Genomic DNA, 24,745 nt, shown 5'->3' on the forward strand with positions numbered 1-24,745 from the left:
AAAAATTTCACTGAATAAAATAAAATATCACAGCTGAAGTGGCATTCTTATATCTTACACTGTAGACCTGTCCCAGGTTTAGAAGAAATGGAGACAAAGCACCTAGCCAGGTGCCTGGTGTATACTTATTATTTAATAAATAGCAATGTTGTGATAAAACAAATGCATTAATTTAGGACTTTGGTCATTATAGTATCATTTACTGTGAATAAGTGTACAACTAAATTTCTTTATCATTTTACTCAAGAATGAGTAAAAATAAATTGTATTTGCTGAGATAGTTTGTTCATTCATGTGCAATTAAAGATGTAACAGCCTCATTTTAAGAATGCAAGAGATTCTGAAAGTAAAATCGAAACATCCATTGTTATTGTTAGATGCTGCTGACTCCATTACAACTCCCAGTAACCCTATGAACAACGGACTTGAATTCTATGCTATCCTATGCTATCATTTCTGACACAATTGAGTCCACCAATGCTGCTTCTTCATTTATTGACCTTGTTAACGGTCTTTCCCTTTCTTACCTATCCTCCACCTTTCCAAGCATGAGTCCTTTTTCAAGGACTTGCCTTCCCTAAGAACATGCCCATAGAAGGTGAGACAATATTTCACTATTCTTGCTTCTAAAGGGCCCTCCGTTTACACTTTCTCCAAGATAAATGTGTTCTTTGGCAGTCCTCTTCTCCAACACCACAGCTCAAAGGTGTCATCAAGTCTCCTCCTGCGGTCCTTATCCACTGTCCAGCTTTTAGATGCATAGCAAATGACTGAAAAGACCATGGTCTGAGTAAGATGTACCTTAGTCTTCAAACCGACATCATTGCTCCTCATTAATTTGGAAACGTCTCTGACTGCAGACATTCCCAATGCACTGTGCCTCTGAATGCTGGTATGAAGGGCGTTTGACTGTGCAACCAAGTAAGATGAAATAACTGGCAATTTCAACCTTTTCTCCATCTATTGTGATATTGCATTTGGTTCCAGTGGTGAGAATTTCTGTTTTCTTGCTGTTGAGATGTAATCCATCGTGAAGGCTGTAGTCTTTGATCTTCTGCAGCATTTCAGGTCCTCCTGACTTCAACAAGCAACATTTTGTTACCTGTATAATGTGGATTGCTGATGAGTCTTCTTCCAATCCTGGTACCACATTCTTTTCATGGAGTCCAACTTCTTGAATGATTTGCTCAGCATACAGATTACAGTATATGCTGATCAATATATTCTAGAATCAGTAGTATGTCTATAACGATTTTAGAAAAACACCATTCAATTCAATGTACGCAAGAGTCTACCTGCTATGTGCAGTATGCTTCCCCTCACTCTGACAAATGGTTGTGAAATAAAATTTAAGCCAATGTTGAGAGAAATTAAATAGAACAGAGAAGAAAATATCAGAGTGCTTAAAATGGATTAAGACTAACTATAAAAAACCCAGACTATATTATGGAGGCTTTGTTTCCATGACATAAATATATTTATTATGAACTGTCTTAGTTATTCAGTGCTGCTATAACAGAGATATCGTGAGTGGACAGTTCTCTCACATTTTAGGAAGGAGGCTAGAAGTTCAAATCCAGGATGTCAACTGTAGAAGAAGGCTTTCTCTCGGTCTTCTGGTTTTAGGAATTTCCCAGTGCAGGAAACTAGGTTCAAAGGATAATCTCCACTGTCCTGGTGAGATTCAGATACCCCTCTCTACTCCTTGTTTTATCTTTTTATCTCTTACAAGATAAAGGTGTTACAGGGGAAATTCCCCTTCCCTGCATCAGGGATGTGATGAGATCAAGGGTGTTGAGTTCCATCTTAACTACTGGTTGATCTGTCCGATTATGGAGAATAATTACATTGTTTTCACTGATAAGATTCTTTAGGTTATACAAAGTAGTGTAAGACATAATCACTTCCTTTAAGAATCTCAGGGTTTTTCTATTTAAAAAACATATTTCTTTTTAAAACCCAACACACAGCAAATGGTCTTTTCAAACACTTGCTCTCGGTCTGAGAGCTGGATAATGAGTACTGATGGCAGAAGAAAAATTGATGCCTTTGAGTGATGGCATTGGAAAAGATCCCATGGACTTCCAAAAAACCCTCAAATGTGTCTTGGAGAAGGTTCGGCCAGAATGCTCTTTAGAGGCAAGGATGACAAAGCTTCATTTCATCTACTTTGGGCATGTTGCTAGAAGAGGGTATTCCTCAGAAAGGGACCTCATGCTTGCAAATGTGGAGTGTCAACAGAAGAGATGAAGACACTCAATGAGGTGGACTGACACAGAGACTGCAGTAACGGGCTCGGGATGTCAGATATGGTTAGAACTGGAACATGACAGGACAGGGTTCAGATCTGTTGCTCGTAGGGTCACCATGAGTCATACTCAACTGGATGGAGCACTAACAACAACAATTAAAGTAGGGGGGGGGGAAGGCAAAAAAGGAGGGAAGGACTCTAGGTGGTGAAGGGAAAATTATCATCAGGCAACACTGAGTAATTTAGGCCACAGCACTGGAAATATATGCAAATAAATTTAAGTAAGACTAACAAGGTGGGTGAAACACACTGGAAAGGCTTGAAAGGTGGACTAACAGAGTTGAAATTAACTTAATAAGACAGGAAGAAAGGAGAAGGTGAGATACATGGAGTTCATCCTCACAATGTTTTAAGTTAGCAAAGACTTCCAGAATGGAATAATAGGTGATTTCAACTGATGGCATTAAGTAATGAAACCAAAGTCAAGATAGATGCAGTGAGAAAGGGAAGAAGATTCCTGACGGCATTTGAAGGTAGAAGTGGAGGGAGGCAATGATTGAGTTAAAAGCATTCACCAGGGTGAAAAAAATTCCCCAACTCAATCTCACTCCTGTTGAGTTGGGTTTGACTCATAATGACCCTCTGTTGATTTTCCATACCAGGAGGGGATTGCTCATTTCCCCTGAAAAGTCACTGGTGCATTCAAACGGCAAGAGATGTTCAGCCTTTGGGGCAAAACAACTCACTACAGACTACATCGCTAGAGAACAATGAACTGGCCTAGATCAGCGATCATAACTCCTGAGTGTGCTAAGACTGGGAGAACTATGTGTATCAGAACAGGGAAGGACAGAATGGGTTTTACAAAAGCAAAAATTCTATACTTCCTGTTTCATTGATATTATCAATAATTAGAATACTTTAAAAATTATTTTATTTAATGTTAGTATGATTTTACTAACTCAGTCTCCTGAGGACATAAGACCATTATTGTAAAAATAGCAGGACAGCTAGTAAAACATGTTTGGGGACCCAAAAGGGGAAGGGGTGAAAGTAGAGGGGTGAGGATGGGTAGGGGTGAAACCACAGGGTTTGATGGGTGGAGGGAGGAGGTAAAGGAAATGGGAAGGAACCGAGTGAAAAGATAGGGTAATGATGGGCAAGGTCTAATGATTAATTTCATAAGACATAATTCATGAGAATGATTGTACGAAACACAATATGAATGAAGAATAGTGTGAAACACAATGCATATGAACTTTGTAAGCAAACCAATATAAAATTAAAAAAAAATCAATAAATATTCCTATATGAATATCCCTCAGTTGGTTAGGACATGCACCCTATATTTAAAGCCAAGAAACTCAAATTTCTAAGATATTTTCTAATTTACCATGCTTTCTCCTTTAACAACAGAAGCCATTCTCTTACAGATGTATAAACTAAGGTGTGGGGGTGGGGGGTGGGGAGAAGAGGTGACCAAGCTAAGAGTTAGAACCAGATTAAAAAGATTCCGAATTCCATCCTCAAGTTCAGGAAAGGGAGATGTATGTTCTGCCGAAAAGTTATTTATGACGGTTTCCAGTTTACAAATCAATGATTTGGCGAAGAGAGATGGAGCTGCAAACACTCACTAGGTGCATGTGGATATTCTTTCCCTTTTGCTCTTCCCTGTGACAGAGAATCCCCTCTGACACGTACTGCAGGAGACATGAACTTTTAAAGCAGCCCTTCCACTGTCATCTCTTTTTGGGGTACACTACTTTGACCCCATCATACCATAAATCATAACCATATAAAGTACACAGTTTAAAAAGGAAAGTGCTAAAGTAACATACATTTATATTTCAAGACCTTTGTTCTTCAATTCGAAACAATATATACATTTCACAGGACTGTGAAATGAAGACCAGTTTCTACTACTATATTGGTCTATCAGTATCTTGGCCTTCCACCCCCCCCACCGCCCCCCTTACATGAATATAACTGGCAGCATCATTATGAATGGTGAAGAGATTAAGTTTGTTAATAGTTTTTGTTTACTTGGCTCCACAATCTTGGTACAATCTCTTGGTACCAGTATCCAGGAAATGAAGAGACAAACTGCATAGGGCAGTCAGCTATCAGGGACCTCTCCGGAGCATTGAAGAGCAATGACAGTCTGGAGACAAAGGTGTACATGACCCAGGCCATAATCTTCGCAATTGCTTGCTATGCATCAGAGAGCTGGACAATGACTAGGGATGATTGAAAGAGAATTGATGCCTTTAAGCTGTGGTGCCGCAGAAGAGTATTGAATATACCATGGACTGCTAGGAGAACAAACAGGTTTCTCCTGGAGAGGGTGAAACCGTGCTGTTCCTTGGAGTCAAGGATTCTGAAGTTTCATCTGACATACTCTGGGCATGTTGCAAGGAAGGACTAATCCTTGGAGAGGGACATCATGCTTGGGAGGGTGAAGGGATAGCACAAGAGAGGAATACCATTGATGAGATGTATTGATTCAGTACTGGGGTAATGGGGTAGGTGTGTCAGAGACAGTAAAGTTGGCACAGGATAGAGCAAGTTTCAGGGCTACTGTACACAGGGTTTCTATGAGTCGCAAGCAACTTGACAGCACAACAAGCACAATAAAGCAATTTATTTAGATGAATACAAAGGGAAATAAAGATCACAAAATTATACTAACTACAACAGTGTGCCATATATTAGGTGGATAAATGAATACATCAAGGTGGTATTTAACTAAAGATAAAACTAAATATTCAAAAGGCAACACTCATTGGCTGGCTGCTTTAACACAACATAGATACATAATACAGATTGGACAAGTGTCAACATTAGTTGCTGCAAAGAATTATTTTTTTTAAATTTTTTCTTTTATTTTTTTGTTATTAGTTTATTTACAAAATTTGAATACATTGCAAAGTCAATTCTTGCAGGTGATTTTAGCTTAAAAGATTTCAGAGAACAGATCTGAAATACCAGGTTAGTTTTGTTTGTCAGCGGCAATATCAAGGATATTCAGAACAAGAAAAAAATTTATATTACAGGAGAGTACAAATACATACTTTATGTGGCTAATATCTTGGCCTTTTCTTATTTTTTATCTGATTTTTTAATTTCCTTGTGTCTACTCAAGTGTATAAGTAGAAAAGACTTTGGACACAGCTGAATCAAGAGAATTTTCTCAGGAATATTTTCAAAGCTGAAACTCTGGAAAACTGTTTCTTAGGAGATGTTCTGGGAACTAGTCCACACAGTCAAATGCCTTTGTACAGTCAGTAAAGCACAGATAAACATCCTTCTGGTATTCCTTACTTTCAGCCAGGATCCATCTGATATGAGCAATGATATCCTTGGTGCCATGGCCTTGTCTAAATCCCGCTTGAACTTCTGGCAGTTTCTTATCTATGTACTGTTCCAGCAATATTTTAATAATCTTCAACATTATTTTGCTTGCATGTGATATAAATGATATTTTTCAATAATTTCCACATTCAGTTGGATCACCTTTCTTGGGAATGGAAACAAATATGGACCCCTTGCAATCTGTTGGCCAGACAGTTATCCTCCAAATTTCCTGGCAAAGACTGTAGTGCATTCGAGAATCTGTTAATTGAAACAAGTAATTTGGTATCCCCTTGATTCCAGGGGCCTAACTGGCTAATTCCTTCAATGCAGCTTCTACTTCCTCCTTCATTATCATTGGCTCCTATTCATATGGTACTTCGTGAAATTTTTCAGTGTCAATCAGTCCTTCTGGTACAGTGATTCTGTGTATTCCCTTAATATTTTTTGATGGTTTTTGGGTCATTCAATATATTTCCCAAAGCAGCTTTCACTATTGTGAAAGGCACTGAACTGTGTGGATCATGACAAGTTATAGCTGACATTGAGAAGAATGGGAATCCCAGAGCACTTGATTGTGCTCATGCGGAACCTATACCTGGACCAGGAGGCTGTTGTGAGACTGGAGCAGGAGAACAGTACATGGTTTGGAACTGGGAAGGGAGTGAGTCAGGGTTGTATTCTCTTTCTATACTTGTTCATGCTATATGCTGAAGAAATTATTCAAGAAGCTGGACTCTATGAAGAGGAATATAACATCAGGATTGGAGGGAGACTCATCAATAACCTGTGTAATGCAGATGACACAACCTTACTTGCTGAAAGTGAGGAGGAGTTGAAGCACTCATTGTAGAAGATCAAGGAATGCAGCCTTCAGTATGTATTGAATCTCAAGATAAAAGAAAACAAAGATTCTTATCACTGGACCTTTAGGCAGTATCATGAAGGATGCAGAGGAGACTGAAACTGTCAACAGCTTCATCTTGCTTGGAATCCACAATTAACAGAATCCTTGGTAACAGCAGTCTGACAATACAGAGACATACTGTACCGGGGAAATCTGAAGTTAGGGACCTTTCCAAATTATTGAGAAGTAGTGATGTCAGTTTGAGGACTAGAGCACATCTGATTCAGGCCATGGTCTTTCAGATTACTAACTTATGCATCCAAGATCTGGACAATGAAGAAGGATGATAGAAAAATAATTGATGCCTTTGAGCTGTCGTGTTGGAGAAGAGCAATGACCATGCCATGGATGTCCAAGAGAATGAACAGATATGTCTTGGAGATGGTGCAGCTGGAGTGCTCTTTGGAACCAAGAATTATGAGGCTTTGCTTCATATACTTTGGACAAGTTACTAGGAGGTGCTATTCCTCAGAGAAGGACATGATGTTGGAAAGGATGGAGATTGAGCGAAAGAGAGGAAGACCCTCAACCAGGTGGACTGATACAGTGACTGCTGCAACAGGCTCTTGTGTGCCAGGAAGTGCGAGGATCACTCAGCACAGAACAGGGCTCAGATCTTTTGTTCACAGGGTCACTATGAGTCGTGGCTCGACGACACCTAAATCAGCAATAACATTGCGGAAATATTTATCTTCATGGTCTTTCCCCTGGTAGAATGGGCAAATGACCTTACCTTGGGGGTTTTCAGTAGAAAAGAGAAATGCTTTATTTACAGAAACAGTAGGAGGAGCCTTCCAGCAGGTCCAGAGTTTGAACCCTCTGGGAAGGGCACACCTGGGATGTGACCATAGGGAAAGGGCTGATTCTCGAAGGGAAAGGCCAAGGAATGGGATCAGTTACTAGCAGGTACGTGACCTGAAGAACAGGCAGGCAAATTGTCAGAATCTTTGGGAGGGGAAGCTAGTATAAAGTTAAAAAAACTTTTGTCTGTAGGGAGTTGTTCTGTTAACCTAAAGGCAGCTGGAATCCTCCAGCAGCTCTGCAGGAGGAAGGTGAACAATCTCCTTCCCCAAGTAATTTATAGGGTCAGCTATGAGTTGGTTCTGACTTGAGAGCAATGAGTTTGAGTCGGAAGGAAGGAAAAGGAAGCTTGGAAGTCCTGAATGTTACTTGTATCAGGCTATACTGACTGAGAGCTGGGTCAGGAAAGCTTACTCCTTCAATTACAAACTTCTATGGGTAGCACTCTCTTTTTAGGAAGTCATACTTTTCACCAGCAAGGTGATAATTTACAACAAGGCCTGGTACAGCATCCAAGTGATAAGTGACCATTGTGCAATGTGATAAATCTTTGCAACCAAAGTAATGAGTACTTTGAAGCAATTAGGGAAGGAAATGAGGAGAGCAGGCATAAGCAAAGAAACAACACGGAAACGGAGATTTTTCCAGGTGAAGAAAACGTATGCATGTGACTATGCGGGACAAAGAAGGGAATCAAAGAACAAATAACACAGTAGATGGAACCGGGAAGCACATCCAGGAAGTGGCAATGAGAACCAGAATTATCTAGAATGGGGTCAGACTTTGAAGGATCTCATTTGCTACAAAGGAAATATAACTTCATTTGGCAGAAAATCTGAGAGAGCTACTTATTCTTATTAATAGTACTGTCTTCTTGGATGGTCTAGATTGAGAAAGAAAACTGATAACCATAGGGAGATGACTTAACCGGCAATACCAATTTGACCCCTTTATTGTTAGTCAAAGTCCCAGAAGATAAGGGCAAGAAATGGAGAAGTGGCAGTAGAAATGAGAATGAGGCATGAGATCAAAATGAACAGGACCTTTGCTACCTGTTTACTATGACATACTAGAAAAGAAAATGGGATAGATAGTGTAACTCCAGGTGTCTAAGGTTTATAATTTAAAATGTCTTTGCTAGCCAATGAGTAACTGTTTTGTGCTGAAGTATTTATTGTACTAAAGAGAGAGGATTAGGATAGGATTCAAGTCCCACATTACTAGAGGCACATATAAGCTTCTGGGTCCTCAGTGCTAACTCTCTTCTTCTTGGGATGCATGCTTATAATGCTTACTGGCCTGCATACCTAGTCACGTGAATCATTCTCCTGACAGATGTGTCTCTGGGAGACCTACCAGTGAACCACCAAACCCAAGGAACACAGAGGCACTTGGGAACTGAACAAAGGAGGAGCTATTGATGTCAGAAAAAAAAATGGACTTATATAGCAAGTCAAGCATTTGGGACATCAACTTTGACTTGACATTTCTTATAACTGGTCTGCTACTAATCTTAGCAGAATGAATTATAAAACCAGTAACTTTTATCCACTGTTTCTTCTTTCTTGCAATTATTTCCCTGGGGGGGGGGAAATCCTCTAATAAGAAATCCCTAAGTCAGACAAAAAGTACAGAAATTTAAACAGTTTGAGAAAAAAAAAATGATGTCACCATCCTCATGTATACAGATGTGTCCCCACAACTTGGCCATTCTTAACTGTGATACGACCTTACTTTAGCTGCTTTGATTACTGTAACTTCTGCTTTGATTACTGTAACTTCTCTTCCAACTATTTGTATATGGATTTATTTCATTACTTGAAAAACAAGGGTTTGGTTTTTGTTGCTTGGTGGAGTTTTTCTCCATCAAGATTTGACTTGGTACTGATTTTTACCTGGTATCATCACATCTGTACAGAGCAAGGGAACACTGCATGGTTCAAAATTGGGAAGGGCATACGCCAGGGATGCATCCTATCTCCATACCTTTTCAACCTATATGCAGAACAGATCATCCGGGAGGCTGGGCTCTATGAGGAGAAATGTGGGGTCAGGATTGGTGGACGATTTATCAACAATCTGCGTTATGCGGATGACACAACCCTGCTTGCTGAAACTAAGTAGGACCTGAAGCACCTGCTGCAGAGTGTCAAGGACTGCAGCCTACAATATGGATTGAGGCTCAATGTCAAGAAGACAAAGATTCTCACGACTGGACCAATCGGCAGCATCAGGATGGATGGTGAAGAGATTGAGATTGTACACAGCTTTAGTTTGCTTGACTCCATAGTCAACAGTCTTGGCACCAGCAGCCAGAAAATTAAAAGGTGCATTGCCATGGGAAAGTCTGCTGTTAGGGACCTCTCCAAAGTGCTGAAGAGCAGTGGTGTCTCTCTGGAGACTAAGGTGCGTCTGATACAGGCCATGGTCTTCGCAATCACCTGTTATGCATCAGAGAGTTGGACAATGACCAAGGAGGATAGAAGGAGAACTGATGCCTTTGAGCTGTGGTGCTGGAGAAGAGTACTGAGAACACCATGGACTGCTAGGAAAACAAATAGATTTGTCCTGGAGAGGGTTAAACCGGGTGGCTCCTTGGAGGCAAGGATTCTGAGGATCCGTCTAACTTACTTTGGACATTAGTGAGGAGAGACCGGTCCTTGGAGAGGGACATCATGCTTGGGAGGGTGGAGGGACGGCACAGGAGAGGAAGGCCCTCTATGAGGTGGATTGATTCAGTGGCTGGGATAATTGGGATGGGAGTGTCAGAGAAAGTGCGATTGGCACAGGACAGAGCAGAGTTTAGGGCTGTTGTACATAGGGTCGCTATGAGTCGCAGGCGACTCGATGGCACATAACAACAACAACAACAACAAATCATCACTTTTGCCTCTTAGCTCTGATCTTGGGCAGACTATTTCTTTTAAGACTTAGTGTTCTCATCTGCACACAGAGAACAGTAATTGTATATTTGCATCTATTACAGAAGAGACTGGTAAGAGGATTAAATGAGGTAAAGGACATAAACATGCCTCATTCTATATTTGGTACATAAACATATAAAAATGATGATGTGGCATCAGATATTGTCTACAATCTGTAGGAAGAGAGAAAAATCACCATCAGCACCAGCCCAAAGATTGTTTCTGTGAATCAAACTCAAAAGTCACTGTCATCAAGTCAGTTCCAACTCAGAGCAACCCACCACTGGGTTTCTGAGACTGTAATCTGGCTGGTGTTCCAAACACGAGGTTGTTATGTGAAATGTTATGCCCCTTCTCCAGCACTGGTGAATCTTAACCTCATGCTACCTCAGGTTGCCTAGAGTTACTGGCCATCCCTGATGTATTCTGGAATGTGCATGATGGTATAAGGCTCCTTACCCAAAACTGTGGAACTCATGTGGTTGGGGACAGTGGTGGAGGTGGTTCTAGTATTGCCCAGAACTCACTGCTTCCTATGATCTGCTCTTGTTGGGTACTCTGCTCATCACTGACCCTCCATCCACTGAAGCTTTGTGTGGTTCCCTTTCCGTTTTCTTCCACCAACCTTCCTCTTGCCCACCCCCCTTACATTATCCTGCTATTACCTCACACTTTATTTGGCCAGACCACAGTACCAAGGAAGAATGAGAAAAGGTGTTTTGTGGCCAGATGGCTACTGTGCCTGGTATAGCCCAGTTTGTGAAGGAGCTTCTGGCTTATAGTAAGCATGGCGTGTGGAGAGCTCCCTGGATCCAGGAGCAACCTGAAACGGACTATTGAAGGCACTGCCTAACAGTGGAAAATGAAGTTGTAGATAAGTAAGGAGTAGCTATAACAGGATACACTCAGGATACAATTCTTTCATCTGGACAGGTCCTTGGTCATGCCTACAGGCAGGTAGCTCTAGCTCTCTGTTGTCAATTTGGCCTCTGATCTGATCAGGCAAGTGATCTGAAGTAAAACTCCATTTCATTAATAAATCCTGGGAACACCTCCTTCCATAATGAAACCTCTTGCTAAGAACACTCAGCTCCCTTGCTCCATGAATAGACAAACCTTGAGAGGCAGTCATTTTTACCTAAGAGACTCTGTCTCATGAGTCTAGGAGGTTATTAGCACAGAGATCTCAGTCAGAAAAGGTACATGACAGTAATGAGTAAATTAATTGTTGATATTATTATAAGTATAACCTATAATATATAGTTAGAATACATCATTTCTTATGTGAATATTTTGTTTTGTAATTTGTAGCATACAATAATCCATTTTTCATGGGGGTTTGGGACGAGAATAGGATAAGAGTGGATAGATAATGAATATCTCACTGGAACAGATGAAGAAAAGAATTGTTTAAAAGGAACATATGATTAGGAATTTATATGTAAGACAAAAGTCTGTAATAAGAGGTACATTGCAAAGGGGACTGGGTGAAGGAAGAGGGAAGTAACTGTACAACAATGAATGAATACTTAAAATAAAACCAAACCAAAAAAGGTGAACTAGGGGAGGGGGAAGGGAGGGAGAGAAGATAAAAATGTACAAAAATTAATGAATGAAAATTCAACTTTTCTGTAAACTTTTGTTAAAATCACAATGAAAATGAAAAAAATGTTTAAAAAATATTAAAAAAACCCCTAACAATCAATTTTTTAAAATTTTACTCAATTCTTATTCTTATTTCATACAGAATCATATTTTAGAGCATATTTTAGAACAGTGACTGGCATCTTAAAATCTTGTGAGCTCACTGATCAGTAAAAAGAAGAGGGAAGAAAAGCAAAGGTTCATAGACACAAGTAGGCTAAAGGATTAATGGAGCACTTGAATTGCAACGATCCTGAGACCAATATAATCACAGTAGAAGATCCTGATAGAATGGGTAAAAAGTGTAGAACAAAGTTCTAAAATTCAAAGTTTAGAAAAATCGGATCAATTTTACTGGTCTGATAGAGACTGGTGGAACCTGTGAGATTACAATTCTTAGTCATCCTGCAAACCTGGGAAAAGATTCACTCTGGCTCAATTTTTAACTGAAAAATAGACCTAAAAGATGAACAATAACACGAGAAAAGCACTCATTCCTTAGACTCATCAGCCACATAAGATCAAAAGGGCAGCACTGCTTAGGGAGAAAGCTCAGAAACAGGAAAGGAGAGAAGGATTGATGGAAACAAGAATCATAAGATATACTGGGACAAGTAATTATATTGTGAGTACTGTAACTAATGGTATAAAGCAAAACAATGTGTAAATGTTTGAATGGGAAACCAATTTGCTCTGTAAACTTTTACTCAAATCACAAAAAAACAAACAAAACAAAAACCCTTATCACTTCATATCACACATGTTCTGAATCAGGATACTGCTGTTGTGTGCTGTCAAGCTGAATTAATTCATTGCTGACCCTCCAGGGAGTTTTCTGATCTTCTGAGGAACAGAGATGCCAATATTTACTCCATTCTTCTTTGTTTCTCTCATGTCTTGTCGTCTAAAGTTCAGGACTGAAGGAGAGAACATTTCAGTTTGAATTTCTGACTTTCCTAAGCATGGTCTTGGGAAACCGACTTTACGTCATTATCTAAGAATCATGGAGGGGTGGCTTCATCAGTTGAGAATCCACCTCACATCCATGCTAATATTATTGGATAAAAACCAATACATTTTCTTTGTGAAGTACTGGAATTGGATTTTTTTTGAAGTACTGTAATTGTGTAAAAAATTTTGCTTTTCAGTCAGACTCTGGAGAGAAGGGATCATGTCTTCTCTTTGTATTCACAGTACTTTACATGGTTGCTGCTGGGTGCTGTCAACTTGGCTTTGACTCATTGTGACCCCTTGCAAAACAGACTGAAACACTGCCTGGTCCTCGGCCATCTTCATAGACTCTGCTGGGTTTGAGCCCACTGTTAAATGTACTGTGTCAACTTCTCTTGTTGAGCATCTTCCTCTTTTTGGCTCTATACCAATCATGATGTCTCCAACTTAAATGAGGCCGCACCATAAGATGAACTCAGTAAATAATTCTTAGAAGAAGAACATAGTGATTAAAAGGAGAAAAAAAAAGAATTGTAAGAAGGAATTAGTTTTAAGAAGTGGTGTGGCTTGTAGAGAATGAGTTTATTCAATCTTACTAGTGAACTAATTTCACCTTATATATAACCTTATAATTCAGATTTTATCACCACATTAATAATTTTCTTTCTGCTGTAGTCCCCTTACAGCCAAACTTTAAAACTTTATATTAATATGACATAAATTATTTGTGTTCCTAAGAACTTTTCTACCATTTCCATGTTAGTGGAGCGGCTGCTATGTAAAAATGAGAGTGTAGCTGGTGGCTGAGTGAAGGGGGGGAGGGAGGAGGGAAATATTATATAATTATCCAACATTTGACTCCAGAGCTAAAGATCAGGAATATGCCAAGATCACAGTAATAACCATTGTCATGCCAGATACTAACCAGAAGCTTTCCACATACTGTTCTTAACCTCGAATTAAAGGTGAACCAGAAAGACTTCTGTCTGCCAAAATTGCAGTGCAGGTTTTTAGTTTCCCGGCATCTTTCTGGAACTCTTAATGTCTAAATAAGAACTTCTTCCACTATGTCTGCAGTATGAAACAAAGAACCCACACGTAAGACTTTGCTGTTCATAGAAAATATTATTTTGTTTAGAATTATAATTTGTGGGGGAAACTCTCAAGTACACAGATGCATTCCATTGATTTGGTATCTTGAGCATATGCTTTAAAAAGACCCAAACCAACTCAAGCGCTCACAACAGGACCTTGTTATACAAACTGGCCAAAATAACGTGTTTGTACCAAGGTCTCTACACATTCTGGTTCCTTTATAACATGATATTGATGGATGCTTTATGTACCAGAATGATCTTTCCATTTTATGGATAAAAATAATTAAAGTACTGGCAAGAATAAACTTTTTCCTTTCCCTTGTTCTTTTCCCCCCTACAGATGGATTAACTGAGGTTAACCTAGAAAACTACAGGACCTAACCCCAAACCCAGTTTCCTGACTTCAACTCTTATAAATCAGAGTTTCTCAATTTTGGTACTGGTGACATTTGGGACTGGGTAATTCTTTGTTGGGGAAGATCTGCCTCACACACTGGAGGGTGTTCAGCAGTACTCCTGGCCTCTACTCACTGGATACAGTAGCAACTCCTGGTCCCCACAGTTGTGAAAATAAAACATATTTCTGGGTATTGCCAAATGTCCCCTATGGGGCAAAATCACCCCAGCTGGCAAATACTATAAGCTCTCTAAAATGTCAAGTCACCTGCAAGTAATAATGAACTGCATTCCCAGAGACACCAACTTGATTTCCTATTTGTTCGACTTCACAGGACACAGTGGCTAACCGTGTCTTCAGATACCAGCTGGTCTGTCTCCAACCACAGGCCTACAGGCAAGCAGTCCTCTGAGAAGTTAAGAGTTTTTTACTCTCCTGGATAGTGTCACCCAAATTAAGGCAGAGACACTGGACAGGCTTGTTTTTGTGTTTTTTTTTTTTTCTCTGACCAGTCTTAGAATGCATGCATATTAAAGAGCCGTGGTAGTCAGTTAGTACCATCAACCAACCAATTCCACATTCCCTACTTCAGGGAAGGTTGCATTTCGTGGCCCTCTTGCTGTTGGGTGGTTGTGCTTTGCTAAAAGCTCTGGTCAAGGAATTAAGTGTCAGTGAGACAGTGTTACTTCAAGGCTTGATGCCTGACTTGGTGGTTAGAGACCCTTCTGGGCGTCTTCTTTGTTTGGGTGTGGTGACTGGGTTCATGAGATGGTGACTGCTCTGTCAGCTCAGGTCTCTGAGACACTATGAAGAGAAGAGTACTGCTGCCCACCTGCTTTAAACATATAGAGCAAACACTAAATCAGTCTTTTATGATTAAGACACTGAGTTACTCTCCCTGAGACGGAGCTCCATGGGGACAGGCTGAACCCTGCTCATCACAAAAGCCTCTTCCCACTCGGCTCTCTAAGAATCTGTTGAATTGGAGCCAAAGTAAGCATTAAGCCCAGAAGTAGACATAATGAAGAGGAAGTACTAGAGGTTCAATATTTCCTAGCTGACCCTCAAGCAGGTTTTCAGAGGTTGTAAATTGCGTGAGTCATTGTCTTTCTCCAGTGGAGCAACTGGTGGATTTGAACTTGAACCACCTGTCTCTGGGTTGGCCATGCAACTCCGTACCGATTATGCCATTTCTATAGTTATTAGGTGCCTTTGAGTTGAGTCCAATCCATAGCAACCCTATGAACAACTGATCTGAATCCTCTCCTATCCTGTGCTATCTTCACACTTCCTGACACAGTGGAACCCATGGTGGCAGTCACCACATCACTCCACCTGGTCGAGGGTCTTCCTCTCTTTCGTTAACCCTATACCATTCTAAGCATCATGTCCCTCTCCAAGGAATAGCCCTTCCTAGCAACATGCTCAAAGTATGTGAGGTGAACCCTCATTATCTTTGCCTCCAAACAGCACTCCAGCTTCACTCTCTCCAAGACATACTAGTTTTTGACAGTCCACTGGATGTTCAGCATATTCTCCAACATCACAGCTCAAAAGCATAAATACTTCTGTCATCCTTATTCACTGTCCAGCTCTCAGATGCATAGCAAGTGATCGGAAATACCATAGCCTTAATCAGATGCACCCTAGTCCTCAAACTAACATTCCTCAATAATTTGGAGAAGTCTCTAACTGTAGACTTTCTGTCTCCTTATTTCCTGACTGCTGGTACCTAGGGAGTTAACTGTGGATCCAAGTAAGATGAAATTGTTGACAATTTCAATCTTTTGTCCATCTATCACGATATTGGAGCTCTGGTGGCCTAATGGTAAGAAGCTGTGCTGAAATTCCGAAGGCATACGGTTAAAATCCACCAGTTGTTCTGCATGAGAAGTATGGGCAATCTCCTCCTGTTCAATTAACTACTTCTGAAAACTCACTGGAGGGTCAGCTATGGGCTGGTTTCTATTCAATGGTAAACAACAATAACATCATGATATTGCCTATTGGTTCAGTAGTAAGAATCTTTGCTCTCTTGACATTGAGATGCAATCCATATTGAAGGCTGTATATTTTTTATACACTCATTGTTTTTTTCTCTCATACTTATTTTTTTCTTATTATACTAAAATTCAAATATATTGTTTTCATGTCAGTTTCTTCCCATTCCCCTTTACTCCACCCATCAAATTGTGCGACCTCATTAATTCCCCTACATTCTCACTCCTCTGCTTTCACCCTCCCCATCTTGGATTCTCATGCTCATTCTACAATAACAATTTTTATACAGTATTTGTCCTTATGGGACTGAGTTAGTTCACTCAGTATAATGCTCTCCAGTCCCTCCCAAGTTAGGTAATAATTTACAAAATTATTGCTCCTGTGTGCTGCATAGTATTCCTTTATGTGAATGTACCATAACTCCTCAATTCTTTAGGCTGTGGTTGGACATCTGGGCTGTTTCCATGTTCTTGTGATGGTGAATAATGCTGCTATGAATACTGGTGTACAAGTGTCCATTTGTGCCTCAGTTCTCATTTTTGGGGGATATATTCTAAGCAGTGGAGTAGATGGGTCTTACAGAATTTCTAAGTTCAGCTTTTAGAGGAATCTTCAAACTGTAAGGCTGTATTCTTTGATCTTTTGTAACAAGTGTTTCAAGTCCTCCACTTTCAGCAAGCAAGGTTACATCATTGCATAATGTAGGTTATTGATGAGTCTTCCTATGATCCTCATGTCACATTCCTCCTCATAGAGTTCAGCTTCTTGAATAATTTGCTCAAAGTACAGATTTAATAGGTATATAGAGGGACTACAACCCTGATGCACTCCTTTATTAATTTTAAAGCATGCAGTGCTACCCTGCTCTGTTCAGACAACAGCCTCCAGGCCTAGGTCTAGGTTTCACATGAACACAATTAAGTGCTCTGGGAATTCCCATTCTTCTCAATGTTAGCCATAACTTATTATGATCCACACAATTAAATGTCTTTGCATAGTCAATAAGGCATAAATAGACATTCTTCTGGTATTCTTTACTTTCAGCCAAAATCCATCTGGCATCAGCAATGGTATTCGTGATGCCTCTTCTAAATTCTGCATGAACTTCTGGCAGTTCCCTATCTATGTACTATTTTAGCCATTTTTGAATGATCTTCAGCAGTATATTGCTTACATGTGATAGTAATGATATTGTTTGACAGTTTCCACATTCTGTTGGATCACTGTTTTGGGGAATGGGAACAAATTTAGATCTCTTCCATCCCATCGGCCAGACAGCTTTTCTCCAAATTTCCTGGCATAGACTGGTGACTGCATCCAAGATTGCACCTGCTAGTTGAAACAGGTCAACAGGTATCCCATCAATTCCTAACAAATTTTGCAAATGGCTTCAGTGTAGCTTCCACTTCCTCCTTCACTACCATTGGCTCTGCTCATATCCTACTTCCTGTAATTTTTCACTGTGTCAGTTCTTTTTAGACAGTGATTCTGTGTGTCCTTCCTCTTCTTCTTTTTTCTTTTTTCCCCTCACCATTCTAATTTTTAAGAGTACAGTTTCCAGTGTCATTAATTACATTTACCATTTGTACATTCCCTCACCTCTTCCTCCTTCTTTTTATGCTTTCTGGATCATTCAATATATTGCCCATAGCATCTTTCAATATTGCGACTCAAGGCTTAAATTTGTTTTTCAGTTCACTCAGCTTGAGAAATGCAAGAGTGAGTTCTTCCTTTTTTATTCTCCAATTCCAGCTCTCTTCAGATTCCATTATAATTATTTACTTTGTCCTCTCGAGCTGCTCTTGGCTTCTGGATACTCCAGTGCAATTTTCAGAGTCTCTTTTGACATCCATTTTGTTTTCTTTCTCCTCTTTGTAATGACCTTGTTTCTTTCTTCATGGATGATATCCCTGAATTACTTTTTTTTTTTTAAATGACTATAAATGACAACTTCATACACAGACCTTACCTGGTAGGCTACATAATAATCAAACTGACTACATCTGTGGAAGGAATTATCAGAGAAGCTCAGTATCTGCAGTCAGATCTAGGTCAGGGGCAGATTATGGGTCAGACCATCAATTACTCATGTGTAAGTTCACAATGAGGCTGAAGGAAATGAAAATAAGCTGACAGGAACCAAGATATGATCTTGAATCTATTCCATCTGAATTTCAAGATCATCTAAGAATAAGTTTGAAGCATTGTACACTAACGATTGAAGACCAGATGATTTATGGGATGATATTAAGGATATCATTCATGAAGAAAGCAAAAGGTCATTATAAAAACAGAGGAGATTTCTGAAATGGCAACCTATACACAATGGTAAATGGGCTCAGGAGCCTTCTGCTTAGGGCTTTCCTGTCAGTATCTGCAAATACCTTAAAGATGGAACAAAATGAACTCATTGGCTTTGCAAGAGTTGAATTCTTCTTTCCTGCCTTCTCCACATCACCTATACGAAATTATTTTTCTGTACTTTGAGAAACTCTCTCTCTCGCCCTTTCACTAATCTCTGTATTATTCCTTCATAAAAATTCAAGTTACAGCTCTTTGAAATACAAGTTTCACCATTTATCTTCCCTGTTTAAGATTTAGGATCTCTATTCTGGTGGCCCAGTGGTAAGGGGGTTAGGCTGTCAACCTGAAGGTATGTGGTCTGAATCCACCAGCTGCTCTACTGGAGGGAAACCGGCAATCTCCTCCCATGCAATTAACTACCTTGAAAACCCTCTGGAGGGTCAGCTATGGGTTGATTCTGACTAAACTGTACACAAAAGCTTATCAATTCTGGCTTAGTACCTAAGGAGGTGCATTGTTAACTCAAAGGCAGTTCGAATCCACCAGGGCTCCAAAGGAGAAAAATGGACACTTTCTTCTCATGAGAGTTATTGCCTTAGAAAAATTAATGGTCAGTTTTGAGTTAGTTCTAACTCAATGGCAAAGAGTTTTAAGTCATTCATTACCATTATGTAGTAATTTTTGGTTATTTAGGATCCTCAGTATTTTGGGCTTAAGCTACCTAGCAAAATGCATTAATTACCCACTTATTAAAGTTTGCAGGTAAAATCTCCTATTCATTTAGACTAGGCACTGAACAGCAGTAGTCAGTGAAGTTGTTTCCTCATTTATATAATATTTAAAAATGTTTAATTTTATAGCTATTTGCCTAAGTAGACAGTTCTGACTATTTTAAAAATTTGGTTAGTCAAGTATTAAGGAGCCCTGGTGGGGTAGTACAATACGTGTTGTACTGTTAACTGAAATACCAGCAGGTCGAATCCAGCAGCCGCTCTGCAGGAGAAAGATGGGAAATCTCCTCCACTAAAGACTGCAAACCCAAGAAAGGGCCACCCCAGTGGGAAATGATCTCTTGGAACAGTACTGGCAGGAGGTTTGTTCTTACTCTTCAACTGAGTTCTCTATTTCAAGTCACATTTATTAGTTGTTGTTGTCACTACACAGAGCTGATTCTCACCCATGGTGACCCTATCGGCTATAGAGAACTGCTCCAGAATGGTTTCTTGGCTGTAATTTTGTTGTTGTTGGTTTGTTTTCCACTCATTTATACATATTTGTCCCCCTTCCCCTCCCTTCATCTATAATACATGTCCTATTCCAGACTGTTAATCATCTGTTTATCTTAGGTTGAGCTCCCTTTCACCTATCCCAATGTTGTGTTTGCAAACTCTTTATACTTTTCCTCTTGGCTGCAATCTTACTGGAAGCTGATCACCAGGTGTTTTCTTTCATGGTCTTGCTGTGTCAGACCTGCTCACATTCAGGATGCCACAGACACCCACATGTAATATCTTGTGTTTCACTTTGTTTCTTGTGCTTCTGTTCATGTGCTCCCATCTCAATAAAGCTATAAGTTCCCTGAAGACAGGGAGTTTACATTATTTTCCTCACTTATTTAACAAGTATTAATTTGGTCCAAGCATAGCGCAGGGATTTTGGGAAGACTTTAGGGTAGCGATGCACATGTCGGACTTCATAGAACCTATTTGCTAGTATATATTTAGGGTGGAGTAGGCAATTAAAAAACTCACATGCATAAGACCATTATTGTAAAAGTAGAAGGATAACTAGTAAACCATGTATGGGGATTCTGGGGGGTAGGGGTGGGAGCAGAGTGGTGAGGACGGGTAGAGGTAAAGTCACAGATTTCTACAATTTGGGGGTGGAGAGAGGAGGTAAAGAACATGGAAAATATATGGTAGACCTGAAAAGACAGAGTAATGGTGGGGATAGTCCAATGGTGATTAATTTTACAAAACATGATGAATGGGAGTGAGTGTATGAAACACAATGTATATGAACTTTGTAAGCAAAGTATAAGCACAATAAAGAAAAAAAAGCATAGTGTGCTGTGAGACTATAATGAAGAAATTGCCCCTCAGCTGAGAGCTAAAGGCTATATAGTCGAAATAAGCAGGGAAATGTCCAAAGGGTGAGTGTGAGTGTGTGTGTGTGCATGTGTGTGTGTGTGTGTGTGAAAACAGGCTTGTATCAATAAATTGCAGAGGTCTGAAGATAAGCCATGTCAGATAAGATGACTGAAATAGGGACCATTAGTTCTTCAGCTTACATCAGAATCAATGTGTATTTATTGAGGATAAACATAAAGTAGCCCTTAAGTGTCATAAAAAGAATGCAGAGACTATTTCTGAGTTTTTATTGTCTTCTGCATATTTAGAGTTCCCCCAAAATGCTGAACATACAAAGGTAAAAATAAAAAAGAGCCTGTAATTATTGATGAAAGGTAACAAAGTGCTCAAATATGGATCCAAACATAACCTATGAGCAGGCAGCGTAGAAAACGGCCCTCCTTGTGACATTACCAAAGAAAGGATCTGTGCAATGAGCATCAAACTTTTATCTGTTTTTCTCATGCTCAATTAAAAAAAATAGACCAATGACAACTATAGTACAGACTGTGGTCCATTCTATATTATATATTAGATGCCAAATGCCTTCTATGGGCCACCTAACAGATGGTAATGCATTTCATTCATTACCAGTTAGAGTGGGATTCAAACCAGTGACCCCAGGGGTGAGAGGTTGTAAATCCAATTACAAATTCCTTCTTCCTTTAAGTGTTAAGATGCCTAAAGCAATATATTTTATTTACATCAAGATGCATTGTATAAACTATATTTGATAAAAGAGATGACTTCACGTTCTCAACTTAAATCAAAGAATGCTTACTTAAGTATTTTTTTAATTGAATCAGACTTTAATGCCGTCGTATAATCTTTTGGTTAACAGTGCTCATCTTGATTATTCTAACAAAGGAAAACATGGAACTTAATACTTAAGTTACAGAGCTGTGTCATCTATAAAAAGACATATTACAAAGTTCAAAAGAGGTACCTGGGACATCTGTGAAGGTTTCTCCAAGTACAGAGACGTGGAAATTGAGTCCAAGGTCCTTTAGATGCATTAATACCTTAAAAAACCTCTCTGGATCTTTATCATGTTCCCTAGAAAAAAACATAAAATGCATCTATGTTTTCTTAGGGTATTTAGCAACAGGAAATGTTTTTTCTCCTCATAGCACCAATACTTCCTGTGATCTGCTGGTCTCAGGAGCACGTGGGATCCCAGCAGAACTGTCTGTCCCCCTAGAACCCACACCAGCACTGAGTGCTTTCACCTCTAGTAACTTGCTTCTTAGGATCAAAATTCTATTCTACTCATTTTAAGGCTCTGTAGCCTTTTACTAATAGAGAAATTGATCTTGTTTCCACATTTTAAGGTTACATTACAAAACATGTAGTTAGGTTTTTCTTTCTCCTAAGAGGTTAATTTTCCCACTTAATGTAGGCTTTTTAAAAAGGGCCAATCTTCAAAGGAATCATTTTTTTTTACTGATGATGAGAATATACCAAAGATGCTTTTCATTTCCATGGGTATGAATACATTCCTCTCACATTTATTGAGCCCCTTTGTGTCTATAAGGAACTCACAATTTAGGGAGTGAGATTATACACCCTCTCACTAATCTCTCATTTGAAATAAATGAATGGAGAATTACAAATACATCAAAAGGAGTAAACCTGAGTCTATATACACTATTAACTTAGGAGTGGAGGTTATTCAGCATATGAAAGAGAAATAATAAAGATAATTCTTTCATTTAGTGAAGGCTTTGAAAAACATATTTTTTTGTTGTTTATATATTTGTCAGTCTTCTTTGTGATGACAGAATGAGAGGCTAAAGGACATCAAAATAATAAAAAATTCTAGTTCAATAAATCACATTAAAATGGAATGAGTTATTTTTTACATTGTAAGGTGTGAATATTTCAGTACTTCTTGCATTTAATTACACTGTTTTAAATTATCTTATTTCAAACAGATGTGGACCAGATGTCTTAAAAATATTTAGTTTTTTATTTATAATTCAGAATTTTAGCTTCTTTTTTATAATATAGAAAAATAGTTCTATATCAGCAATTGAATTTCTCATTTACCATCTAATTATGTAAAATAAATCTGTAAATTGATCAAACTGCTATATGAAATATGAAAATTACATCATTCAGGAAATCTCATGAAAAAAATGACATCTGCAACCCTAAATGTGTTAATTCACAATTCAGTCAATATTTTCAGTATCAAGAATTAAAACAAATGCATCTTCTAATTAACATTTTAAAATGGCATCTATAATCTTAGAAATGAAAAGATCTTATAGAAGTAGAGTTTTGTAATGTAACTTATTTTAAGCTGTCTACCTCTCAGATAATTTACTCTAAACAAAAAAGAAGGCAAAATTGTCATAGCTTTTTAAGATGAAGCGGTGGCAAGTGTCTGAAAAGTTCTCACATATACTACTGCTGTGGGCAAGAACAAAGACTTAAGATATTTTGAAAGTAAAGAATATGTCCTATGCTATCTTCAACCATATCAATCAAATAACTGCCACCTAATCCGTAAAATGTTCTTTTAGGCTGATTCTCTTGGAAATACTCAGATGAAAAGAATGGAAATAACATATCATAAAGAGGAAGTAACACTAGGGAAATCTAACTGCTCAGTTCTCTCAATTTTTAATTCTAAAATATATTTCGAACTATTTTATCTTCTCTCTTACACTCTCTCTCTTCCTGTTTTGGAGAAGGTGGGGAGTCGGGCTCTGGTGGCCTAGTGGGTTAGGGGGTTGCAATGCTAACCCCAAGTTGCTATCTCTCTAGTAATTCAATTCCATCAATGGCTCCACGGAAGAAAGATGGCAATCTCTTGCTGTGTGATTTGCAGCCCACCAAAAACCAGCTGGAGGTTGGTTTTCCGGTGCAAGACCAATGCATTTGAAGTTTTGTGGTTTTTTTGTTTTGTTTTTTAAAATTAATGTTAAAAGTACATAAGGCTCAGGGTTGGAAGGAGGTTTAACCAAGTAGACGTGGTATTTTTCAAACTATGAACTATCTTAATTTGGTTCCAATGTAAGCAATTTCAAAACAACAGGCTTGGATCCTCATACATGTTCTACAAGAAAGGTCTTATACAGTATTTGTCCTTACGGGACTGAGTTTGAGGGAAGGTGGGGTGATGATGGATGGAGTGGAGGGGGAAGGGATTAATCTTAGGGTCACATAATTTGATGGGTTGAGGGAGGGGTGGGAAAAGGAAATGGGAAAGATGTGGTGTAAAAAACAATGCATACTAACTTTGTAAGTAAACCAGTATAAAAGAAAAATTTTATTTAAATTTAAAAAAGCCAAAAAACCCCAATAGAATTTATCAATCTACATCATCAAGGTTTGTTTGCAAGCTAAATTCCTTCAAATTCCATAATTTTGCACAAGAATACAAAGATGATTTTTCTCTGGGTATACTCTCTTTTTCTGTTTAAACCATAAAAAGTGGCAAAAACTATGGATAGATTTTTTTTTGCCTTCCCTACAATTATCCTTCAGAAAAAGAGGCATTTCATACTAAAGCCCTTATAAAGTCTCTCATACCAAGCACTTTCTCAGTTACTTTATTTTGGACAAAGTACAGTTGAGGAAGATGCATTAGCCTGAAACAATGTCAACGGGGGTATGTTTTGGATGGTTTTAGAAGTCATTCACTTGATGGGACGAGTGGAAAAGGAACCAAAGGTTTTAATATGAAGTTAGTAATTATTTTTGCAGGCATGACCTAACAATTTTAAGTGCAGGATGCTGTTGAAAACAAGGACTTTAAAGATCACTAAAAAAAGCAATACACTAAGTGGTTACTGGAGATCACGAGTAGTAATAGGTTTTTATAGCTGGGGAAAAGATTTCCAGAGATATCAGATACAGCCTTACCAAGTACTGCATCCCATGCTGCTCACGCTGAATTGCAAATGACAGGTGGTGGGACGCATGCCAGTTGCTGAAAAGGTGGCACTATTCTGATGTCAAGAATGCATGGGTGGGGAAG

The 24,745-nt window shown here is 38.9% G+C and overlaps 1 protein-coding gene across 3 annotated transcripts in view; it reads right to left on the reverse strand.

Moving 5' to 3' along the window:
• The window catches only part of GTDC1 (glycosyltransferase-like domain containing 1), a 377,456-nt gene that overhangs the window by 14,296 nt on the left and 338,415 nt on the right, over positions 1-24,745 (reverse strand). For 2 of the 3 annotated variants that reach the window (XM_006880751.1, XM_006880753.1), the window contains exon 5: positions 21,704-21,813. The exons of the other annotated variant lie outside the window; for it this stretch is intronic. In XM_006880751.1, the coding sequence (XP_006880813.1) occupies positions 21,704-21,813 (110 nt within the window). The remainder of the gene's footprint in view (positions 1-21,703; positions 21,814-24,745) is intronic. 3 annotated transcript variants of the gene reach the window in all.

The sequence above is a fragment of the Elephantulus edwardii genome, unplaced genomic scaffold (assembly GCF_000299155.1).
Source record: "Elephantulus edwardii isolate Elephantulus edwardi_28Jun2011 unplaced genomic scaffold, EleEdw1.0 scaffold00010, whole genome shotgun sequence".
NCBI lineage: Eukaryota > Metazoa > Chordata > Mammalia > Macroscelidea > Macroscelididae > Elephantulus > Elephantulus edwardii.